A 19,393-nucleotide genomic window follows, 5' to 3' on the forward strand; every position below is an offset into this window, starting at 1 on the left:
TACTTTCTCCCCACCCCCACCCTCCTCTAGCTTATCTCTCCATGCTTCAGGCTCTCTGCCTTTATTCCTGATGAAGGGCTTTTGCCCGAAATGTCGATTTTGCTGCTCGTCGGATGCTGCCTGAATTGCTGTGCTCTTCCAGCACCACTGATCCAGAATCTGGTTTCCAGCATCTGCAGTCATTGTTTTTACCCAGAAGCAATGGGTACCTACACTTATTTTACATTTGGGGCACACTGAAGATGCCTCTTTTTTAAACTTCGCCAGACGGTCTGGTGCCAGATGAGCCCTGCGCAGAACTTTTAACTGCATAGCGCATGAGCTATTACAGATTGAGATCTTTCGAGTATTCTCCCATATGTTCTCCCATGTTTCAGAAGAGATCGCCACTCCTAGCTCTTGTTCCCAGACCTCACATAACCAGTTAATATCCTGCCAGGCCCTGCCACCAGCAGGTGATAGAGGGCACTAACTGAAAGGGTGCTTATGGAACGTAGCAACAACCTCTCTGTATCGGGTTTATAGAGCTTAGTGAGTAGCATAGTCTTCTTCTGGATGAAGTCCCTAATCTGAAAAAAATGGAAAAGATCTCTGCTGGGTAACCCGTATTTGCGGCTCAGTTGCTCAAAAGACAGCATAACCTCTCCCTCAGCATAACCTCAGCACAAATTTCCCAAACTAGAAACTCCTCTCGCTACTCATAGTTTGAACCCTGAGTCCATCATCCCTGGTCAGAACTCTGGCATGTCAACTATAGGTGTAAGTGGTGAAGTCTTGGATAAACAACCCTCACTCTGACGCATTGCTCTCCATGCCTTGACTGTACTAATGACAATGGGGTTCCGGCAGTGGTCCATAACTGTCCTCATCTTATCCACTAACAACAGGTGAATAAGAGGGCACTTTGCTAGGGAGGCCTCAATATTCAGCCATATTGAGTTTGGATCGTTACCTACCCAATCGCAGACAAAGGACAGCAGGGAATTCAATTGATACCTTCTGATGTCTGGGAAATCTACTCCTCCCCCTCCTTGAGGCAACTACAATTTAGTAAGTTTGATGAGGGGCCACCCCACGATGCCAGACAAAGGAACCAAACCACCCCATAAGCTTCCGCAGTGTTGACCTGGGAAACATTACAGGGAGCTTACGCATGGGATAAAGCAAATGAGGAAGAACATTCATCTGAATGGGAGATATTCGGCCCAGCCATAAAATTGGAAGAGCCTCCCATCTCTGGAGATCTCGCCTAATATTGTCGAGCAAGTGAGCAATGTTAGTCCGAAATATCAGATCAAACTTGGGGGTAATAAAAATGCCTAGGTATCGGAACCCTGCCCGTGACCACTGCAAAGGGAAATTAGGGCCACCTTCAACTTCTGGCACATCCTTAAGGTTCCCCAAAGGCATAGCCTCCGATTTTGAAAAGTTAATCTTATATCCTGAAATAGCCCTAAATAAATTGATACATTGTATCAAATAGGGTATGGAGGTCATTGGGTTCGATAAAAACAGAAGGATGTCATCCGCATACGGAGCAATTATGTGGATGTTCTGACGAATGGCCTCTGCCAGCGGCTCTATCACCAATGTAAACAACAACGGTGAGAGGGGGCAGCCTTGTTGACTACCCCTACCAATCCTAAATTACCCAGACTTCACCCCATTGGTAATGACCACGGCCAGAGGGTGGCGATATAAAACCTCCACCCACTCAGCAAAGATTACACCCAACCCAAACTGTTCTAAGACATAAAAAAGATATGGCCATTCCCCCGGTCAAATGCTTTCTCTGCATCTAAGGAAATCACCTACCCCTGAATCGATTGTTGCTGACAAATTTGGACCATATTCAGCAACCTTCTAATATTATTAGAGGACCTACGGCCCCTTATAAAGCCTGTCTGGTCCTCTTTAATAATATGGGGCAACGCTCTTTCCAATCTCAGCGCCAGGATCTTAGACAGAATCTTGAAATCTGAATTTAATGGAGAGATGGGTCTGTATGAGACACAATCCTCAGGAACCTTCCCCTGCTTAAGAATTAAGGAAATATTAGCTTCTCTCAAAGATGGTGGTAGGCGTTCATGCATATAGGAGTGATTGTACATCTCCAACATCGGCCCTGACAGAATCCCTATAAACTCTTATAAAACTCACCCGGGAGACCATCAAGGACCAGGTGCTTTCCCGCTCTGAAGTTGCCTAGCTGCCTCCTGTATTTTCTGAACTGTCAAGGGGGAATTAAGGAGAGAGATCTGTTCCAAGGTTACCCCGGGGAGGTCCAGGTTCTTAAAAAAGGTCTCCATTTTAGCACTCCTGTCTTCGCAATCTTCAGACCGATACAACTCAGTGAAAAAGCTCCGAAAGGCCTCATTAATCTTTTTAGTGTCGTATGTAAGGACCCCGGCGCTGTCTCTGATTGCAGTAATGGATTGGGGAGTACACTTTTTCCTAGCCAGGTACGCTAAATATATCCCTGGCCTATCCCCATATTCGAACAGCCTTTGTCAAGCAAAAGCAAGTTCTTTCTTTGCATTTTGTGTCAGTATTGAATTCAAGGCAGCCTGGGGGGCCATGATCCGCTGTAGCTTAGTCACCGAAGGCTGCGCAAAATGTGCTGCCTCAGTGGCTTTCAACCGCGTCTCAAGTTGACGCTGTTGTTCCTCCTTCTGTCGTTTCCGGCGAGCAGAATAGGAAATAGCTAATCCCCGAGCAAAGGCCTTAGCAGTCTCCCACAGCATAAACGGACTACTAGTCGTGCCTGAGTTGATAGTCAAGAATTTCTGAAACTCCTTCAAAAAGTATTCCACAAATTTGGAATCCTTAAGGAGAAAAGGTCCAAGCACCAGTGCCGCAGACCTAGCCCTTCACTCTTGGCCTTAACCTCCAAATATACTGCCGCGTGATCAGAGATAGCTATATTCCCAATTTTACAACCCATAATCGAATCCAGAAGGGCCGAGGGAGCCAGAAAGAGGTCAATCCTCGTGTGACATTTATGTGGGTTTGAAAAAAAGGTGAAGTCCCTGCTGGTATGGTGAAGACATCTCCAAATATCTCCCAGCCCCAACTCCTTGCATAAGTCAACCACCTGCTTGGCCTGTGAAGAAATAGTTGGGGGAGGACAGTAGACGTTTAACATGCCATATTCCTCCCCTTGTATCAGGGCTTTAAGTATCACAAACTGTCCCTGCTCATCTTTCACCTGCTCTAATAATGTGGACAGCAGATTTTTCTAGATAAGTACCGCCACTCCCCTACTTTTAGTAGTAAAGGATAAAAAGAATACCCGGTCATAACCCCTCTGTTGTCACTTCAGATGTTTCCCATCATCAAGATGGGTTTCCTGCAACAAAGCGATATCAACCCTTTCCCTCTTAAGGCTAGAAAGCACTTTTTTCCTTTTAACAGGCGAATGACTTCCCTTAATGTTCCAGGTGCACTATTTAATAAAACACTTAGCCATATCCCCTTTCAGAGACCCTTGAACCCTTTGGAGGGAGAACCCTGCTTACAAAGCACCGAGCATAAGCAAGTAAAGACTCATAGAATCGAAAAACTTTATATACAAAAACTACTCCATCATAACTATAAACAACTATTACTACCAAAAAACTACAAAGAAAACCAACTATAAAACCTTGAATGGAAGACTCTTCCCCCTGCCCATAGGGGGCACTCACCCTACCCATCCCCTCCTTCACAGCTCCTTCAAACCCAGACTGTGCTCCAGCCTTAGGCCAGGGAAAAAAACAAGGAGATGATCCTTCAATCAACAGAAAAAAGACCAAGTCAGGATTAGCACTCCACCCATCCCTGGCTTCATGTCACCCCGACTTGTGACTAAACGAGAAATAGAACAAACAAAAAGGGGGAGAGACAACAAAGAACATTCACAAAAATTCCCATCAGAAAATCCAGTTATTAAAAAAAAGGAACAACTTATTCCAAGGTCTTTTCCCCCCTTTCTAAAAAGGAAATTATTAGGGAAAAAGAAAGGAATTAAGAAAAAGGAGAAAACAAAGGGAAAGATAGAAAAGAGAACAAACATTAACCATATTCTTCAGGCCAATCTGTCTATTTTAAAATGTCCACAAAGTTTTTAGTTTTATCCGCTGAGTCAAATGTATAAACTGAGTCCTCGTGGCTGAAACGAAGCATTGCGGGGTATCTCGGAGTACTCGATGCCCAGTTCCTCAGGTTCTTTTTAAGTTCATCGAAGGACTTCCTCTTTCAAATTAAAGCTGCAGAGAAATCCTGGAAAAACATGATTTTTGACGCCTTGTACAGCAGTGCCTGCGGATCTTTTCTCAGGGATCTCAAAGTTTTTATGACTTTTTGCTTGTCCTTATATGAGTGGAAGTGCACTAGGACCGAGCGGGGACACTGCACTGGGCCTGACCTGTGCACTGTAACCCGATAAGCCCTTTCAATCTGTAGCCTGCTGGACTCGATGTGAAGGCCCAAAAACTTTGGCAGCCAGTTTTCAAAGAAGGCTGCTCACCTTCCTCACCTTCACGAAGCCTGACAGTTCAGAGATTTATCCTTCGACCTCGATTTTCTATATAGTTATCGATATAGTTTCACAAGGTCCGCACCTCTCGCTCCAGCACCTGGATACGACTGGATGAAGACTCCATTGCAGCTTCTGAGGCCTTAGTTCGACCCTCCAGCCTTTCCCCAAGACCCTGGATCTCCTGCTCATGCTTCTGCAGCATGGATGCGATAGGTTGGACCTGGGCACGAATCTCCCCCCGGATCTCCTCAATCGCAGCCCCAACTTTCAAGCAAAGTCTCTCCATCACCGCAGCCAATTCTTGTGAGTCTGTCAGATCCCCGGGGGGTTCAGGAGAGGCTGCTGCTGCTGCAGTCTCTGGTGTTGTAGGTGCTGCAGGGGAGTGTCCTCCCTGCTGCTGTTTGCTCACTCCTTTACCCTTTGGCATCCTTCCCACTCCCAAATATTAACAAATGTGTGTTCTGTAAGATTTTAAACTAATAATTCCACCACATAAGTTGGCCAGGGATGGCAAAAAATTTTGTATATCTTAACCATCTCCATCTCCTCTGCTCAAAGGAAAACAAACACAGTCTACCCAATCCCTCTTCATAACTAAAACTCTCCAGGCCATTCAACATCCTGGTAAATCTCTTTTAAACATGCTTGTGTGCAATCACATCCCTTTGATAATTGGATTCTAGAACTGCACACAATAATCTAGCTGTAGCATAACCAATATTTTATGCTGTTGCAGCATAAAGTCCCTGCTCCTAAACTCAATGCCTCAGCTAATAAAGTCAAGTATCCCGTATGCCTTCTTAACCATTTTATCCATCTGTCCTGCTACTTTAAGGGATTGGTGGGCATGCACACTAAGGTGTTTCTGATCCTTGGTGCTTCCCAGGGTCATACAGTTCCTCACGTATTCCCTTGCCTTGTTTGTCCTGTCCTACAGAATCACCTCACATTTCTCAGGGTTGAATTTCATTTACCGTTGACCAACCCATCTGACTAGCCTGTATATATTCAACTGTAATCTAAGACTATCCTCCTCACTATTTATCATTTCACCAATTTATATATAATCTGCAAATTTACTGGTCCACCCTCATACATTCAAGTCTAAATTGTTTAAATACACCACAAATAGCAAGGGAGGATTCTGGGTAATTCAAAATGGAGAATGGGAAAAATATTTCTGGCTGTAACAGCTGCTCCTTTTTTGAGGTATATTAGGTGTTGGAGGTGATTTCCTCGAATTCCAGGAGCAGCAATTACTGTTTCATATGCTGTTGCATAGTTTTGGAACTTCGGAGAAAAAAAGTCAAACAACAGCACTTTTAAAAGGGAGAGGAAGAGACAAAGCAAGCACATGGTTAGGTCAGTGCAAGAGAGAGAGAGAGAGACAGAAAACCCATACTGCTAACTGACACAGCAGTGAACTTGCACAGTTACAGTCTTTGCTGTTTGAATTCATGTATTGCTGGACATCAGAGTGCATCTGGGAAAATTAACAAACAGTGAAATTCACAACTAATCTTGGAGGAACCTGTTTGGGAGAGGTCGCAGCACAGAAACAGATAAGTGACTATATTAAGCATAGCCTTACAGTAAGTCTGCAGTTGTGAGTAGAGTGGGTTGTGAGTATGTTTTATTGAGAAATGTCTCTTGATTAAACTTAAAATATAAGCCATTAGTATTCATTTAACGTGGAGCAGTGTTTTGTCGAGGAATAAAAACAGTGCTATTTTCTGGGTTTGTAGATTGAAAGAAGCAACAATGGCCTTTAGTAGAGCAATATGCTCTTCTTGTCGGATGTGGGACATTTGGGAGAGTTTATGTGGGACGATTAAATCTGTAATAAATGCCTTTGGTTATAAATCCTATCAGATCAAATGGATTGGTTAGACCGACAGTTAGAGGCAATGAGGAATTTACAAGAGCAAGGGGATGTGATACATGGCAGTTATTTGTTCCTAGGATGATGACGTCAGCTTGTACGAGGGGGCATAACTACAAATTGAGGAGTGATAGATTTAAGACTGGTGTCAGAGACAGGCTCTTCTCTCAGAGAGTGGTAAGGGCATGGGGAATGCCCTACCTGCCAATGTAGTCAACTCAGCCACATTAGGGAGATTTAAACAATCCTTGGATAAGCACACGGATGATGATGGGATAGTGTAGGGGGACAAGCTGAGGGCCAAAGGCCTGTTCTGTACTTTATTGTTCTATGTTCTAAGTTATAGGAAGGGAGAAAAGTCGCAGATAGAGTCACATAGATGGGTTAACTCCAGGAAAGGCAAGAGAGGTAAGTGGTTAGTGCAGGAGTCTTCTGTGGCTATCCCCATTTCAAACAGGTATGCTGTTTTGGAAAATGTAGGGGGTGATGGATTCTCAGGGGAACGTAGCACGAACAGCCAAGTTTCTGGTATTGAGACTGCCTCTAATGCAATGAGGGGTACGTCGGCTTCCAAGTGATCAATTGTGTTAGGGGACTCTCTAGTCTGAGGTACAGACAGATGTTTCTGTGGCCAGCAGTAAAAAAAATCAGAATGATGTATTGCTTCCCTGCTGCCAGGATCAAGGATGTCTTAGAGAGAGTGTGGAAAGTTCTCACGGGGCACAGGGGACAGCAGGAGGTCATTATACACATTGGAATCAATGACATAGGAAGGGAAAAGGTTGGGATTCTGAAGGGAAATTACAGAGAGTTAGGCAGGGATTTAAAAAGGAGGTCCTCAAGAGTAATAATATCTGGATTACTCCCGGTGCTACGAGCTAGTGAGGGCAGGAACACATGGCTGTGGAGCTGGTGTATGGGAGAAGGATTCACAGGGGCGGCACGGTGGCACAGTGGTTAGCACTGCTGCCTCACAGCGCCAGAGACCCGGGTTCAATTCCCACCTCAGGCGACTGACTGTGTGGAGTTTGCACGTTCTCCCCGTGTCTGCGTGGGTTTCCTCCGGGTGCTCCGGTTTCCTCCCACAGTCCAAAGATGTGCAGGTCAGGTGAATTGGCCATGCTAAATTGCCCGTAGTGTTAGGTAAGGGGTAAATGTAGGGGTATGGGTGGGTTGCGCTTCGGCGGGTCGGTGTGGACTTGTTGGGCGGAAGGGCCTGTTTCAACACTGTAAGTAATCTAATCTAATTTTTGGATCATTGGAAGCTCTTTTGGAGTAGAAGTGACCTGTACAAGAAGGACGGATTGCACCTAAATTGGAAGGGGAATAGTATACTGGCAGGAAGATTTGCTAGAGTTGCTCAGGAGGATTTAAACCAGTAAGGTGTTGGGGTGGGACCCAGACAGATAGGGAGGAAAGACATCAATCTGAGACTGGTACAGTTGAGAATAAAGGCAAGTCAAACAGTCAGGGCAGGCAGGGACAAAGCAGAGAACAAGGTATGACTGATACATTAAACTGCATTTATTTCAATGCAAGAGGCCGAACAGGGAAGGCAGATGAACTCAAGGCATGGTTCGGAACATTGGACTGGGATATCATAGCAATTACAGAAACATGGCTCAGGGATGGACAGGACTGGCAGCTTAACGTTCCAGGATACAAATGCTACAGGAAGGCAGAAAGGGAGGCAAGAGAGAGGAGGGAGAGTGGTGTTTTTGATAAGGGATAGCATTACAGTTGTACTGAGGGAGGATATTCCCAGAAATCCATTCAGAGAAGTTATTTGGTTGGAACTGAGAAATAAGAAAGGGATGATCACCTTATTGGGATTGTATTATAGACCCCTAATAGTCAGCAGGAAATTGAGAAACAAATTTGCAAGGAGATCTCAGTTACCTGGAAGATTAATACAGTGATTATGGCAGGGGATTTTAACTTTCCAAACAGACTGGGACTGCCATAGTGTTAAGGGTTTAGATGGAGAGGAATTTGTTAAGTGTGAAGAAGAAAATTTTCTGATTCAGTATGTGGATGTATCTACGAGAGAAGATGCAAAACTTTGACCTACTTTTGGGAAATGAGGCAGGGCAGGTGACTGAGGTGTTAGTTGGGGAGCACTTTGTGGCCAGCGACCATAATTCTATTCGTTTTAAAATCGTGATGGAAAAGGATAGACCAGATCTAAAAGTTGAAGTTCTAAATTGAAGAAAGGCCACATTTGACGGTATTAGGCAAGAACTTTCAAAAGCGGATTGGGGGCAGATGTTTGCAGGTAAAGGGACAGCTGGAAAATGGGAAGCTTTCAGAAATGAGATAACGAGAGTCCAGAGAAGTATATTCCTATCAGGGTGAAAGGAAAGGCTGGTAGGTATAGGGAATGCTGGATGACTAAAGAAGTTGAGGGTTTGGTTAAAAAGAAGAAGGACGCATATGTCAGGTATAGATTGAGTGAATCCTTAGAAGAGTATAAAGGCAATAGAAGTATACTTAAGAAGGATATCATGAGGGCAAAAAGGGGTCATGAGATAGCTTTGGCAAATATAGAGTTAAGGAGAATACAAATTGTTTTTACAAATACCTTATAGACAAAAAGATATCTAGGGACAGAATAGGGCCCCTCAAAGATCAGCAAGGCGGCCTTTGCGTGGAGCCGCAGGAGATGGGGGGAGATACTCAATGAGTAATTTGCATCAGTATTTACTGTGGAAAAGGACATAGAAGATATTGAATGTAGGGAAATAGATGGTGACATCCTGAAAAATGTCCATATTACAGAGGAGGAAGTGGTGGATATCTTGAGGTGCATAAAAGTGGATAAATTCCTAGGACCTGATCAGGTGTACCCTAGAACTCTGTGGGAAGCTAGGGATGTGATTGCTGGGCCTTTTACTGAGATATTTGTCTCATTGATAGTCACATGTGAGGTACCAGAAGACTGCAGGTTGGCAAACGTGGTGTCACTGTTTACAAAAGGTGGTAAGGACAAACCAGGGAACTATAGACCAATGAGCCTGATATTGGTGGTGGGCAAATTGTTGGAGGGAATCCTAAGGGACAGGATGTACATGAATTTGGAAAGGCAAGGAATAATTAGGGAAAGTCAACATGGCTTTGTGCGTGGGAAATCATGTCTCACAAACTTGATGTAGTTTTTTGAAGAAGTAACAGAGTAACAAAGTAACAAAGTAACAAAGATGAGGGCAGATGTGATCTACACGGTCATTTGGTATGCTTTCCTTTATTGGTCAGAGTATTGAGTACAGGAGTTGGGAGGTCATATTGTGTCTGTACAGGACATTGGTTGGGCCACTGTTGGAATATTGTGCACAATTCTGGTCTCCTTCCTATCGGAAAGATGTTGTGAAACTTGAAAGGGTTCAGAAACGATTTACAAGGATGTTGCCAGGGTTGGAGGATTTGAGCTACAGGGAGAGGTTGAACAGGCTGGGACTGTTTTCCCTGGAGCGGAGGTTGAGGGGTGACCTTATAGAGGTTTTTGAAATCATGAAGGGCATCAATAGGATTAATAGACAAAATCTTTTCCCTGGGATGGGAGAGCCCAGAACTAGAGGGCATATGCTTAGGGTGAGAGGGCAAAGATATAAAAGTGACCTAAGTGGCAATTTCTTCACACAGAGGATGGTATGTGTATGGACTGAGCTGCCAGAAGAAATGATGGAGGCGAGTATAATTGCAACATTTCAAAGGCATCTCGATGGGTATGTGAATAGCAAGTGTTTGGAGGGATATGGGCCAGGTGCTGGCAGGTGAGACTGGATTGGGTTGGGATATCTGGTTGGCATGGACAGGTTGGACTAAAGGGTCTGTTTCCATGCTGTACATCTCTATGACTCTCTGACTCTATGACACCAACAATGATCCCTACAAAAGTGCACTGGACATAGGCTTCCAATTACAAAAACAGTCCTGCACCATCACCTTCTGCTTCCTGCCACTCAGCCAATTCTGCATCCAAATTACCAAATTTCCATGTATCTTGCTATCAGTTTCCCAAGCAGGACCTTATCATAAGCCTTGCTGAAGTCCAAATAGACAATGTTGAATGCACTGCCACTTCAAAAAATTCAATTAGGTTTGTCAGACATGATCTCCCTTAACAAACATTACTTCTACGAGGCAAATACAAAGGCATTAAAGAAGAATGCAACCTTTTATCAATAGTATCTTCCTCTGGTAGCAACTGATTGTGGCTATCCATCGAAAGGGTTTTAGCAGTTATATTTCAATTTGTCAGACTTACAAATATTGACCAGATACGTATTCCCCTCGTGGGTTAGTGACAGGTCATACTTTTAAGCTAAGGGTTGTAGATTTAAAACGGACATGAGGAGGAATTACTTCTCTCAAATCTGTGGAATTTATGACCTCAAAATATGGCGGACACCCGGAAACTGAATAAATGTAAGGAGGAGATAGCTTTTTAATTCTTAACAGGTTAAAGGATTATGAGGAGCGGGCAGGAAAATGAAGGTTAAACCAGGATGAGATCGGTCGTGCTTGTGCTAAATGGTGGACCAGGCTCGAGGGCTGAGTTACCTACTCCTACTCCTAGTTCTTATATTCTTAGGTGTTAGAATAATCCTAAATCTTTCCAGCTTAGTTTGACATTTTGAATTCCCTTATCCAACTCAAAGTAACCTTAAAGATTAAATCCATTCTAACAGAATTAAGAATTTTTTTTCCACTTTCAGACAACAAATATGGTCAATGCATTACCTGATATCCGTGTAAGATCCTTTCAGAGTATTTTCATCATTTTCTTACTTTATTTCATTGGTGAAGAGGGATGAACACCTATTTAATGTCTGCAACTACTCCACAAAAATCCATTTTGCTACTTTCCTAAAGGACAAAATAAAATCTCTTCCACATGATCTACTCTTAGCTTAATGACTCAGCAGTGAATGAAGGTGTGGAGGCTAATTGCAGTGACAGTACACTGGCATCTCAATCAACACTTAATATTGTCACTTATTACTTTGCTGTTTGTGGGAACTTGCTGTACACAACGTGGCTGACCTATTTCCTGTTTTACAATAGTGACTACACTTCAAAATTACCTCACTGGCTGTGAAGCATTTTGGGATGCTCTGCTCATGAAAGATACTGCATAAAAGCAAGATTTTTCTTTGTTAATGATTAAAGGATGTGGTTGTCTTGCTGCTGAAAAAAGGGGAAATAAAATTTCAAATTTGCATTTCTTTGCAAGTGAATAAGAGAAGGAAAGTAATAAAAATGTTCTGTGGTTACATGAAGGCCTGATTGAAATTGTAGAAGACGAACAGCAGGAAACAACATCTGAAGGAACATTCATATATCAGACTGATGATGGTATCAAAAACAACATACTTTTGGTCTGGATTTCCCAATGTGTTGGAATGATATCAAGAAACAAAATAGTACACTTGATGGATGCAGGCTGAGACTGCGTTATTTTGTAGAGTTCACTCTCCTGGCGCAGATCCTTGCATGACAGGAATGCATATAAAACATTCAGGCAAAGAGCTCAATGACCTGATTCACAGCATGAATCAGTTTCTAACCATTAAGATCAAAATCAAATGTCAATATCAAACAATACCCAATACGAACTAAATCAGACCGAATGAGTTCTGAAAAATTGAGTTACACATCTGATTGAAGTGTGTGACTTTAGTCATGCTAAGCAGATTTATCTATCTATAATGGAAAATAGAATTGAAACGAGGACTAAACAAGACTCGTTTTTTTAAGAGAAAGCTAGGAAAATAACACTGCACTGGAACACATTGCATTTGCAAAGGGAAATTGAGCCTAACATTCGTTCTGTGTTCATACATGCTTTATAATTATTCATATGAGTTTTTTTACATGAATTGTGTTTGATCCCAATGATAGCCAATCACTCAGTCTCCAACAATTGAGAAATTCACAAACAAACATCAGTTCAATGCAAAACAAAGCCAACATATGACAATAAAATGTGTGAATTACTAAAATATGGCAAATCACTAAAGAACTAGATAAGAAATCACTTTGTTTAAGAATTTAATTATCAGAAATAGGTTTCAACAAATTGCTACTATTACATTATTTGGGCTTTCAATCATTATATTAACATCTATATTTGAATAATTTAAGTATTCTCTTTGAACTTTCAGAACTTTATAAGGGCTGAAAATGTGTTGCTGGAAAAGCGCAGCAGGTCAGGAAGGGCTCATGCCCGAAACGTCGATTCTCCTGTTCCTTGGATGCTGCCTGACCTGCTGCGCTTTTCCAGTAACACATTTTCAGCTCTGATCTCCAGCATCTGCAGCCCTCACTTAGGTGAATTGGCCATGCTAAATTGCTCGTAGTGTTAGATGCATTACTCAAGGGTAAATGTAGGGGAATGGGTCTGGGTGGGTTGCTCTTTGGAGGGTCAGTGTGAACATGTTGGGCCAAAGGGCCTGTTTCCACACTGTAGGGAATCTAATCTTAATAAAAAACATGGGTTGTCTTCTCTGGATTAGCGGAGGCTGAGGGAAGGTAGAAGTCTATAAAATTATGACATGCATAGATAAGGTTGATGGTCAGACTATTTTTCTCAGAGTTGATATGTCTAATACTAGGGGGCATGTATTTAAGGTGGAGGGGGGGAGTTCAAAGGAAATGTGAGGGGCAAGTTTTTTTTACATGGACTTTTAGGAGTCTGGAACGTGCTGCCAGAGTGGTGGTGGAGGCAGATACAATGGAGATGTATAAGGAACTTTTGGAAAAGCACATGAATGTGCAAGGAATGGACGGATATGGACCAAAGCCGGCCGATGGGATTAGTTTAATTTGGTGTCATGCTCAGTCCAACATCATGGGCTGAAGGCCCCACTTCAATGCTGTACTGTTCTATGTTCTATCTATGTAGAGGTTTCGAAAGTGCTAACAAGTTTATCAATCATTTTTCACAGTTAACTGTTAAGTCAGTTCAAGATCATTGGGTGATTTCAGGTGAATATTAAGACTTGAATTTGAGTTTTTTATTTATTGCAAGTTTAGTGACAATTATGATTGTGGTTAAACATGAGAAATAATTGTATAAATGGCAATTTGTCTAAGATAGCTGAATTCAAAACAAAACTTTACATACCTGCACACAGAAGTCCTTTAAATCTCACACACGAAAAGTCATCACATTCACAATAGGCACCATATATTCGTCCAAATTCAGAAGGATGACAGACACACTGCCCACAGTAGCAGTCTCCTCGACCATTGCAGGAAATATTTTCTGCACTGTGCTTGCAGCTACCTGTGTTTATGTTCTCTTCTGTACATTCACAATGAGGACCTAATCGGCCAGCATTGCAAACACATACACCACACTGGAAAGAGCCACTGCCGTTGCTGCATCTTGAGCTATTGTGCTCTGCATTTGATTGGCAGCTGCAGCTACAAGCTGGCTGTATCTCAATCTCTAGGCTGTCTCTGAATCCAAAGGGCTTGATTACGATATGCTTAGGTTCATTCAGACATTCTTCCAATTCTACAGTCACATTGAAAGAGACCTACGGTTAAATAAAAATAATGCATTAATAAATACCTCATTTGTAAATGTGTGTAAGTTATTAGAGTATAGCGTGCAGCCAATCATCTATCACACTGTTTATACATTTATTTTACACATGATGTTCATATAATCTAGGATTTCTATTTTTTAAAGTTAACTGTAATTATGGATTTTATTTGTTACCATACAAAAGACTCATGAATGGCATCAGAGAATGTAAAGTCAGGGTCAAGGAGCAGAATGGATACCTATCTGATTGCAAAACAGAAAACAGAAAGACATGGTAAAGGGTAATTATTCAGAATGGCAAAAAGTCGAAGATGGAACACCACAAAGATCAGTATTGGGATCCTTGTTGTTTATAATTTATGTTACCGATTTAGACAATGAAATCAAGAATACAATTTCTGAATTTCTAAATGACACCAAATCAGATGGGGTAGTTAATGCTACAAGAAGTTACAAGAAGATATTAATAAGCCTGCAAATTGTTCATATAATTACCAAATGACTTTCAACATAAATGTCAGCTAGCATATTTGGCAAGAATCATGAGGATTTAATTTTGTACTTAGAATTTAGGAAGGTCTGGGAGTAAATTACACAAATGATTTGCAGGAAGGAAGCAAATGTACTGTAGCTGCAAAACTGCTGGAAAGTTGCGAGAGGGATACAAACAGTTTACAGAGAGAAAATGAATAATTAAGTAAGTGGGCAAACAGTTGGCAAATGGAGTTTATTGCAGTAAATTGTGAAGTTGTTCATTTTGGAAGGGAGAACAAAGGAGCAGAGGACTATTTAAATGGAGAAAAACTGAAGAAAGCTGCAACACAAAGGTTATTGTGCAAAATAGAGAGAGCTAGCAAACAGGTATAGGAGTAATCAGGATGGTTCAAGGAATGTTGGTCCTTATTTCGGTGTATAAAGTCGGCAAGTTTTACTGCAGGCAATAACCACCTCCAAAGAAACAACCTAACTAGCTCCCCTTGACATGCAATGGTGTCACTGTCACTGAATCAACCGCTATCAACATTCTTGGGGTTACCATTGACCAAAAACTCAACTGGATTCGCCACACAAACACAGTGGTTACAATAGCAGGTACTGCTAGGAAACTGCAGTGAGTAACTCACTTCCTGACTCCCCAGTGTCTATTCAACATCTCGAATCACAAGTCAGGAGTGTGATGGATGACTCACCACTTGCCTGGATGGGTGCAGCTCCAACAACACTAAAGAAGGTTGACACCATCGAGGTCAAAGCACAGAACATAGAACATAGAACATTACAGCGCAGTACAGGCCCTTCAGCCCTCGATGTTGCGCCAACCTGTCATACCAATCTGAAGCCCATCTAACCTACACTATTACATATACATCCATATGCTTGTCCAATGACGACTTAAATGTACTTAAAGTTGGTGAATCTATGACAAAGCATTCCATACCCTTACTACTCTCTGAGTAAAGAAACTACCTCTGACATCTGTCCTATATCTATCACCCCTCAATTTAAAGCTATGCCCCCTCGTGCTCACCGTCACCATACTTGGAAAAAGGCTCTCCCTGTCCACCCTATCTAACCCTCTGATTATCTTATATGTCTCTATTAAGTCACCTCTCAACCTTCTTCTCTCCAACAAAAACAGCCTCAAGTCCTTCAGCCTTTCCTCTTAAGACCTTCCCTCCATACCAGGCAAAATTCTAGTAAATCTCCTCTGAACCCTTTCCAAAGCTTCCACATCCTTCTTACAATGCGGTGACCAGAACTGTACACAATACTCCAAGTGTGGCTGCACCAGAGTTTTGTACAGCTGTAGCATAACCTCATGGTTCTGGACATTGATCCCTCTATTAATAAAAGCTAAAACACTGTTTGTCTTCTTAACAACTCTGTCAACCTGGGTGGCAACTTTCAAGGATCTGTGTACCTGGACATCGAGATACACTACCAAGAATCTTACCATTAACCCATTACTTTGCATTCTGGTTACTCCGACCAAAGTGAATCACCTCACACTTGTCCTCATTAAACTCCATTTTCCACCTCTCAGCCCAGCTCTGCAGCTTATCTATGTCTCTCTGTAACCTACAACATCCTTCGTCACTATCCACAACTCCACCGACCTTAGTGTCGTATGCAAATTTACTAACCCAGCCTTCTACGTCCTCATCCAGGTCATTTATAGAAATGACGAACAGCAGTGGACCCAACACTGACCCTTGCGGTACACCACTAGTAACTGGACTCCAGGATGAACATTTCCCATCAACCACCACCCTCTGTCTTCTTTCAGCAAGCCAATTGCTGATCCAAACTGCTATATCTCCCACAATCCCATTCCTTTGTATTTTGTACTTTGGGGAACCTTATCGAACGCCTTGCTGAAATCCATATACACCACATCAAGCGGTTTACTCTCATCTACCCCTTTGGTCACCTTCTCAAAGAACTCAATAAGGTTTGTGAGGCACGACCTACCCTTCACAAAACCATGCTGACTATCCCTAATCAAATTATTATTTTCTAGATGATTAGAAATCCTATCTCTTATAACCTTTTCCAACACTTTACCAACAACTGAAGTAAGGCTCACTGGTCTATAATTACCTGAGTTGTCTCTACTCCCCTTCTTGAACAGAGGAACCACATTTGCTATCCTCCAGTCTTCTGGCACTATTCCTGTAGACAATGACGATTTCAAGATAAATGTCAAAGGTTTGGCAATCTCCTCCCTGGCTTCCCAGAGGATCCTAGGATAAATCCCATCTGGCCCAGGGGACTTATCTATTTTCACACTCATAGAACATAGAATAAAGCAGTCGGTTTGATTGGCTTCAAATCCACTACCTCCACCACCAATGCTCAGTAGCAGTAGTGTGTAATATCTACCAGATGCACTGCATCACAGATCCTGAGATAGCAGCTTCTAAACCCATGATCACTTCCATCTAGAGGGACAAAGGCAGCAGATACATGGGAACACCACAACCTGCAAGTTCCCCTCCAAGCCACTCACCATCCTGACTTGGAAATATATCACCATTCCTTCACTGTCACTGGGTGAAATTCCTGGAGTTCCCCCTCAAAGAGCATTGTGGGTCAACATACAGCATGTGGATTGTGTGATTCAAGAAAGCAGCTCACCACCACCTCCTCAAGGACAACTGGGATTGACAATAAATGCTGGCCATACACACGAGTAAATAACAGCAGAAGGTGCTGGTGACAGCACATCTGGAGTATTATTAACAGTTAAGGACCCCTTATTTAAGGAGAGATATGATTTCATTGGAGGCAATACATAGAATGTTCCCTGGAATGATGCCTGACATAGTCGAAAGTGTGTTGCTGGAAGAGCACAGCAGGTCAGGCAGCATCCGAGGAACAGAAAAATCGACGTTTTGGGCATAAGCCCTTATCCCCTGGTATCGAGGGCTAGTCTTATGAGCAAAGGCTGAAAAAACTGGAACTCCACTCATTGTAGTTGAGATAATGAGAATGAGAGGTAATTTCATTGCAAAATAGAGGATTCTTGAAGTCTAAATTGAGAAGAAATTTCATTTCTTAGAGGGTTGCAAGTCTTTGGAACTACTTGCCACAGATAGCTGTGGAGATAGAGTCCTTGTGTATATTTAAGGTTGAATTAGATTCTTGATCAGTTGGGGAATAAAGGGTTAGAGGAAAAGGCAGGAATTTGGGGAAGTTTGATTCAGCCATGATCCTGTTGAATGATAGAGCAGACTTGAGGAGCTGAATGGCCTACTCTTCCTATTTCTGATGGTCTTATAATCTTAAGTTCTAAATTACTAATAGGAAGAGATGAAATTAACAAGGCCTTAAGAAAGAAAACAAAATATTCGGGTTGAATATAATCATAATGAGCCAAATTGAAAAGTAAAATAAAATATGTTAAACTTGTATCAGACCACACCTGGTGTATTGCATATAACTGTCATTGCTATTTTACAATAAATATACAGCTGAGAATGTACAATAAAGATTTACAAGGATATTTTAAGGAGGATATACCTATCAAAAAAAGATAAACAGGTTGCCTCTTTCAGCTTGTAAAATGAAGGCTAAGGAGTGACCTATCAGAGGTCTTTTAAATTATGTATGGTGAATAGATGAAGCGCTAAATTTGTTTTTGGAGCTATGGAAATTTTATGGATCTTTACAACAGCTGGGTGAATCCCAGATGAAGATGTCCCATCCCCATTTTTGACAGATCCTATTTTAGTCGGTAAGGTTCAGAGGTGGGGCATGATTCACACAAGATGTCCTCATCCCATGAATGAATATGAACAAACAGCACGTGACTCTGTGGTTAGGACTGCTGCCTCACAGTGCCAGGGATCTGAGTTTGATTTCACTCTCAGGTGACCATCTGTGTAGAGTTTACACATTTTCCCCATATCTGTGTGGGTTTCCTCTGGGTGTTGTGGTTTCCTCCCACAGTCCAAAGATGTGCAGGTTAGATGGTTAGCCATGGGAAATGTAGGTAGGGGGGGTGGATCTGGGTGGGATTCTCTTCAGATGGTCCATGTGGACTCAATGGGCCAAATGACCTGCTTCCACACAGTGTAAGAAGTCTATGATAATTTTGTAATCTTCCAGCAAGTGACATTCCTACAATAACAAGACTTGATACTGATCATTAAAAATGATGGGGTTAGTGGATTACAGTGCTGCTTCGGACTGTCACAAATGTTTAACCTATAAAAAACAATTTTAAAATCCTTTTAATATAATGGCCTTTATGGAGAGTTGACCCATTCACTTCCCTTTATTATCGTCCTTGTAACATAGCTGTTATAACTGTGACATACCCCCGAGTTGGTCCGAAACGCCTTGCTTCTGTTTCTCCCAGCAGGAGGAAACAAAGTAACTTTGAGCAATGGCTATTGGTTTCCTTCAGATTTTTTGTCTTTTTTTCCCACATTGACCCACTGAATTCTATTTCTAGTTCAATACATGTGACTGAGTGATAGAGGTTGCGTTTCAAGGTATTAAAATCAACACTTTAAAAAAGAATTTTTGACAATCAGACATATAACATTCTGACTTGTTTGCTCAGTTAGGAAAATTAAGGCATACTGTGTCTCCAATGTAGAGATGAGAACATTTTTTCTGTCCTTGGAGGATAGCACCATCTTGACAGATAGCAGTGAAATAGAACCGCACTCCATCAGTATCTCCTGTCACTTCCAGCTCCACCTCTGATCGCAGTTCCTGAAATGGCAGGGAAGATATCAGAGAATCATACACCACAAGGTTCCATTCCATTGTGTCTGCACTAGTTATCTTTTTCATTCTATTTACGTGCCCTATTCCCACACGCTTTATATTTTTTTGCGAATACTGGTCTACATTCATTTTTAAATGTGCAATGAATTTTGCTCCATTAACCTCCTCTAACAGAGAATCCCAAATTGGATTGTCC

At 42.1% G+C, this 19,393-nt stretch overlaps 1 protein-coding gene across 4 annotated transcripts in view; it reads right to left on the bottom strand.

Moving 5' to 3' along the window:
• itgb6 (integrin, beta 6) overlaps window positions 1–19,393 on the bottom strand; it is an 88,856-nt gene that overhangs the window by 37,490 nt on the left and 31,973 nt on the right. For all 4 annotated transcript variants that reach the window (XR_006312150.1, XM_043693845.1, XM_043693848.1 and 1 more), the window contains 2 exons: window positions 19,048–19,182; window positions 13,528–13,945 (listed from right to left, as the gene is read on the bottom strand). Coding sequence is in view for 3 of the 4 variants with exons in the window: in XM_043693845.1 (XP_043549780.1) it covers window positions 13,528–13,945; window positions 19,048–19,182 (553 nt within the window). In the remaining variant the exon portion in view is untranslated. The remainder of the gene's footprint in view (window positions 1–13,527; window positions 13,946–19,047; window positions 19,183–19,393) is intronic.

This window comes from Chiloscyllium plagiosum, chromosome 7 (assembly GCF_004010195.1).
Source record: "Chiloscyllium plagiosum isolate BGI_BamShark_2017 chromosome 7, ASM401019v2, whole genome shotgun sequence".
NCBI classification, from domain to species: Eukaryota; Metazoa; Chordata; class Chondrichthyes; order Orectolobiformes; family Hemiscylliidae; genus Chiloscyllium; species Chiloscyllium plagiosum.